Below are 6009 nucleotides of genomic sequence, written 5' to 3' on the forward strand. Positions count from 1 at the left end.
AACATGCTTCGACGAAGCTAGGAAAGAGAGACCCACTTCACCTCCACCTCCAACAGCGGCTGGATTGTAACGGAGGGACTGCTAGCCAGGACAACATTGATAGAGCCATTGCAGTACAGTGTTGATCTCATGAAGACATGATTTTATTTCCGAATTCCTTGAGAGAGAAAAAATGCCTGATTAGGCTTTGTGTATGTCATGGTGCCTTCCTTGGGTGAAGCCCAGTTTACAGCTATGTTGTGACATGTTATTATGCTGTTTGTTACTTATGTATGTTATTTTGCAGCTATTTAAAATAGTTTTGTCAATTTGTACTGGCCTGAAATAAATTGGCCCTTTGAAACATATCTTTGTCTTTGTGTGTTGTATGTAGACCACATTGCTTAGTTCAGTGATGCAAATGCGTGTCAAGTTGATCAACAGATTGTATTATTCTCCAGTGCAAGAACAGTACTGAAATGAAGGTTAAAAGGGCATTAATGGGAGCTTTAAAAAAGAAAAAGAAAAAAAGAAGTAACTAGTTACTTTTCACAGTAACGCATTACTTTTTGGTGTAAGTAACTGAGTTAGGAACTGAGTTACTTTTGAAATAAAGTAACTAGAAACTGTAACTAGTTCCTGGTTTTCAGTAACTAACCAAACACTGATTATATCTAATAGGAATCATGTTCTTTTACTAAAGTGTGCCTGGAAATAACACAATCTCCATCAAAATCCATCCATTTTCTACCGCTTGTCCCTTTCGGGGTCACTGGTGGGGGGAGGGGGGGGTCTGGAGCCTATCTCAGCTGCAGTCGGGGTACACCCTGGACAAGTCGCCAGCTCATCGCAGGGCCAACACAGATAGACAGACAACATTCACGCACTATCAAAAATATTTATTAATTCATTTAGGTTTCACCAAATAGCAGTGTACACATAAACAACATATTTTATGTTTAAAAAAAACATGTATATATTTTGACAGCAATAATTGTGTCCATGTTATTTTCTGGACTTCAGTTAAAATCAGGCCAGTGACTTTAGTGATTCCATATTCTCAACTATCACACTTCGTCATGGATTTTAGGAAGGGTTTATGAAGCACATCGTGGAGACGTCTTGCCTGCAAGCACAAAGCGCCAACACGGTAATTTTTAATGAATATATTTCTTCTCAATCATACACTGTATGATATGAACTGTATAGTACTAGTATATGTGTGTTTCCTCTTACTTTTTGTGGCCCAAGGCCAGGACAGAGAACCAGGTCTTCTTTAGAGGCACTGATGATTCCTTCCAAAGACTGTAACAACAAAATAACGACTAAAATTAAAAACGACATTTGTTCTTTTTTTTTTAAGGATTCTCTTACAGAGAAAGTTGACAGCAGTGTGATAGCATCAGTCTTGTTTATGGACTTCACAGTGGTCAGGCAGTCTGTCACCTTCAAAACAAACAAAGTTAAGTAAGATGACAGTTTGTTTTTTTTAGAAAAGAAAACCTTAGATAAAACTTTAAAAAGTTACTCAGATTCATGTTAGAATTATGTGTACAAATGCACCACACACACACACACACACACACACACACACACACACACACACACACACACACACACACACACACACACACACACACACACACACACCCACACACACACACACACACAGTCATGCTCACAATGAGGGAATCACACATTCACAACTTTAATAAGATTTTAAAAATACCTTTGACAAATAGTCTTTTTCAACTTGCTCCTTTAAAAGATCGGCAGGTTTCTTCTCGTAGGACTTGTATGTTTCCAGGTAACGCCCTGCCTCCTCTGGGCTGTCAGTTCATTTGAAAAAAAAAAAAAAAAAAGATAATTAGAGGAATATGTTTATTACCGTCATACAAATTAACAAGCATTTGTATTTGTTATTAGGTCACAATAAGTATCAGCTGCAATGTAAAATATGTCCGTCGTGCATATTGTATAATGCTTGGGTATTAAGTAGGATGTAACAGTATCGATATCTCACGGTACTATATTATTATAGTATTAAGCCCACAGTACGATATTATTGTGGTATATGTCCAAAAAAAAAGACTTAAAAATGTTATAGTGTGTAAAATGAAGTGGCAAGAATAAACACACTTACTGTAATTGAACACAAACACCATGCATATATATATATATTGTTTTCTTTAACAAAATATACCTTGAACTGACAATATAAACATCTAATGTAACAAATGTAAAACAATAATGTTCAAGTTAGTGTCTGTCAACTTTTAACTTCAGGGAAACAGTGACCTCTGTAGTGGACAACTTATATCACTTTGGAAAATGATAATTCTCAGAAAAGTGAGCTGACAATTTATTATTTTAATAATGTAAATACCTCACAAATTGATGCTTGGCTTCCTAAATCAAATATATTTTTCAGGTAGTGGTTTATCAAGTAGAGCTTCTCATAGTCCTTGTGTTCGCCGCAGTGCAGTTTCACCAAACTGTTTTTTGTCCGCGCTGCCGCATTTCCCACTTAAAACATGGATAACAAATCCATTTAAACCACGAGTTGATTTAATGTTATTGAAAACAATGTGGGTTAAAACATCACAACCTTTGACTGGCTTTATGTGTCGTCTTGGAAACACTCCAGACAAAGGCGACGACTTTGCCTTGCGGTATACGTACACCAAAGAGGTTGTATTTTTGCCAGAGTTTGTTTGTCTAACTCAAAAAGGTATGGATAGATTTTAATGAAAACTTCAGGAAAAGTCCAAAAGAACAATTCTTTCACTCTCCTTTCAACCTCCTACACTTGCACTATGCAGGGAATTTCAGGAGATGTAGTTTACTTCCAGAATGGCCAAGTACCAGCAAAAATTTACACTGACCAAGTTTTCCTTTTAAACAGTCACGGTATTATTGTGAGGATTTTAATATCGAAATACCACGTTATTTATAATACTGTTACACTCTTAGTATTAAGTGATTTATCAATATCAATCATTCAATCCATCAAAGTTTACTTACATAGCCTTTAAATGTCTCAAAGGGCTGCAAAAGCTACAACGACATCCTCGGCTAGATCCCCCATCGGGGCAAGAAAAAACTCAACCCAATGGGAACAACGAGAAACCTTGGAAGGGACTGCGTTGCAATGGATGCCGAGTGGATACTGTTAATAATGTGAGAGTCCAGTGTATAGTGGGGCCAGTCTTATACCGCACCTATATTTAAAATATATTCAAATGACAAGAAATCCATTGTTTTTGTTTATGATGCAAACTGATTTGACCTCCACGCTAAAATAAGAGTGCAGTCCGCCATGATACAGATGCGAGCCAGCTCCTTCAATGCATGATGAGGATCTTTCTGTAATGAAAACACCAACAGAACTACATGAATACACTTTTTACAATGCACAGTCAAATATACTTTGTTCATGAACAGGAATGAACATTCAACTAAACTAATAACCAATGTATTTAATGCATTAACTTCGGTTTGCATGCAAGTGGTGTATTGATCAAAATTAGGCAATGTGGTGCACTCCATTCCGTCTCAGCTGCTTCTGTATTAATCAACAACAATTCCACCCTGCATTTGCTTATGCCAGGGGTCAACAGCCCGCGGGTCTCGAGCCGAATGTGGCGCTTTAGTGCCACCTTAGTGGCTCCCCGGAGCATTTTTAAAAAAGGATTGAAAATGGAAAAAGATGGGGGGAAAATAATTTTTTTGTTTTAGTATGTTTTTTGTTTGAGGACAAACATTCCCAATTGTTAGGAAGCCCACTGTTTAATATGTTTGTCTGTATGCTTCACCGATGAGAGTATTTAGTGAACATCGTTTGGTCCTACTAATTTCGGCGGTTCTTGAACTCACCATAGTGTGGACTGTGACGCAACAGTTTGTTTAGATGTAAAATCTTCCACTCCTTTGTCTCATTTTGTCCAGCAAAAGTTTCATGCTGTGCGTGAATGCACAAAGGTGCGCTTTGTTGATGTTATTGACTTTTTGGAGTGCTAATCAGGCATTTCAATGCTAACGATACTAACATGCTATATAGGCTAGCTGTATGTATATATTGCATCATTATGCCTCATTTGTAGGTATATTTGAGCTCATTTAATATCCTTTACTTTTATCCTCTTTGTATATAATTTAGTTTTGCATGTCTCATGACACATCTGTTTGTAATATTGGCTGCATTTCAGATAGTTGTTTGTGTGCCATGTTGTTCCAGACCACAGCATACGTTACCATGTTGTTCCAGACCACAGCAAACGTTACCCAGCTTGCCAAAGATTTTAATAAATCAGACAGCCTGCCGTTTCTTTTAAAAGCCAGTAATTTCCAGGCGTTATCTCACATTGTTAGTAGCTTCTGATTTATTAACGGTTTGTAATGTGGTAAAAATTAGTAGAATAAATATTACATTTCAACATTTTGTCAACGAAGATTTGCTTCAGCCTGCGACCCATAGTCATTTTGATAGTAGGCTATTATAGACACTTACCTCATGTGTTGCCTTCAATATAATACTTATATACAGCTTTTAATTTTTTGCAGCTCCAGCCAAATTTGTTTATTGTATTTTTGGTCCAATATGGCTCTTTCAACGTTTTGGGTTGCCGACCCCTGGCCTATGCATACAGTCATGGTAGCCCTGTGATTGATCCCTAAGAGGAACACGGTTCTGTACTCACCACATCCACTTGAACCAGCAAAACTCTGAGGGTAAAACTGTGTCCAAGCTGCTTGAGTCGGTCGTGAATGTAATTGGGATTCAGATTGTGATACCTCAGACTGTCCGCCATCGATAAACCAGAAAGAGAGAGGGGGAGAAAAAATTGAATGTACTGCCGATATTTTATGGCAAGTGACGTATTGAGTAAATAAGTGCAATTATTCACCTGAGAAAAAGAGCACAAGTTGTTTGGCCCAGGACATAATCTGGTACAACCTCTCCAAACTCCCACGGGACACTCCTCACAAACTTCAAAATTGGATTCCCCCTCTGAGAGCACAATAAGTGTGTTGAATGTGACAGCACATGCATGCAGTTGTGTCTTTTGTCGGTCAAATCTGAGCTTTGTTGATACAGCTGGGTTTCATTAGGTTGTGCAAGTGTACTTAATGTCGTGTCTTGATGTGTACCTGTCGGGGACTGACAATAATGCTACTCCCGGACCCCGCCTGTTTGGGACCAAGATGTCCTTCCTTCTGATTTCCTTCCTTGCCCAAGCTCTTCTTGACCTCGTCACCTCCACTAGTCTCACCCCTATCTTCTGCAGAGGGTACTGAATCAGGTTCTTTTTGCCTCAGGTTGGTACTTGTGAGGGCTCCGCCATCTTCAGAGGAGCCCTGACCTTTATCCTTGATGATATATTGTGCATAGGACAAATGATTGTCATTCTTTGCAGAGGAAGAAGCGCTGCTTTGTCCAACATTTGATGATGGCTGGAAGTGATGCTTTGGCTACAAGGGCAATTGAAAGAAAGGCACAAAACTTTACATGAGATATCTTAGAAAGTTAAGTCAAATATTAACATCATTACTTACAGGTGGTCTCTCTCGAGTGAAGGCAGAGTCGTCCAAATTGATGTTGAACCTCTTTTTCATGTCTCAGCTTGGGTATGTTTTAAAACAAGACAATGGACAAGACAACTTCCGGTTCGAGAAACACGGCTAAATAATATAATAATATTCTCTCTTATACTAGTTAATGAGTGTAAGGCGTAGTCACAGGCGAAAATGCAGTCATAACTACTTACACAAGTGATTAGTTAATAGCTCTAACAATATTTTTACGGAAAATATGTCGCGTATGTGTGCAGGAAGTTTTCACGTAGAGCTTCCGGTATTCGCTTTTCAGCGTAAAAATACACATGGAAGGAATACAATTATTTTTGGAATACATCTGTAACACTGTGTTTGAATATTGAATCAAAATGTTTTAACCCCGTTAGATAAATACTTAAATATTGCAGAACACCCGCGAGCGGTGTTGCCGAGGGAACAGTACGCGGACGCCGA

At 38.3% G+C, this 6009-nt stretch overlaps 1 protein-coding gene across 1 annotated transcript; it reads right to left on the reverse strand.

Annotated features, from left to right (window-relative positions):
• Nucleotides 1–883: 883 nt before the first annotated feature.
• ercc1 (excision repair cross-complementation group 1) lies at nucleotides 884–5956 on the reverse strand. Its single transcript, XM_061971475.2, has 9 exons — nucleotides 5536–5956; nucleotides 5131–5451; nucleotides 4887–4990; nucleotides 4680–4779; nucleotides 3269–3345; nucleotides 1709–1808; nucleotides 1354–1425; nucleotides 1216–1284; nucleotides 884–1105 (listed from the first exon to the last, which is right to left on the reverse strand). The coding sequence occupies exons 1-9, from the start codon at nucleotides 5593–5595 to the stop codon at nucleotides 1040–1042; spliced, it is 969 nt and encodes a 322-aa protein (XP_061827459.1). The 5' UTR covers nucleotides 5596–5956; the 3' UTR covers nucleotides 884–1039.
• Between the last annotated feature and the right edge of the window lie 53 nt (nucleotides 5957–6009).

Source organism: Nerophis lumbriciformis, linkage group LG13, assembly GCF_033978685.3.
Source record: "Nerophis lumbriciformis linkage group LG13, RoL_Nlum_v2.1, whole genome shotgun sequence".
Taxonomy (NCBI): domain Eukaryota; kingdom Metazoa; phylum Chordata; class Actinopteri; order Syngnathiformes; family Syngnathidae; genus Nerophis; species Nerophis lumbriciformis.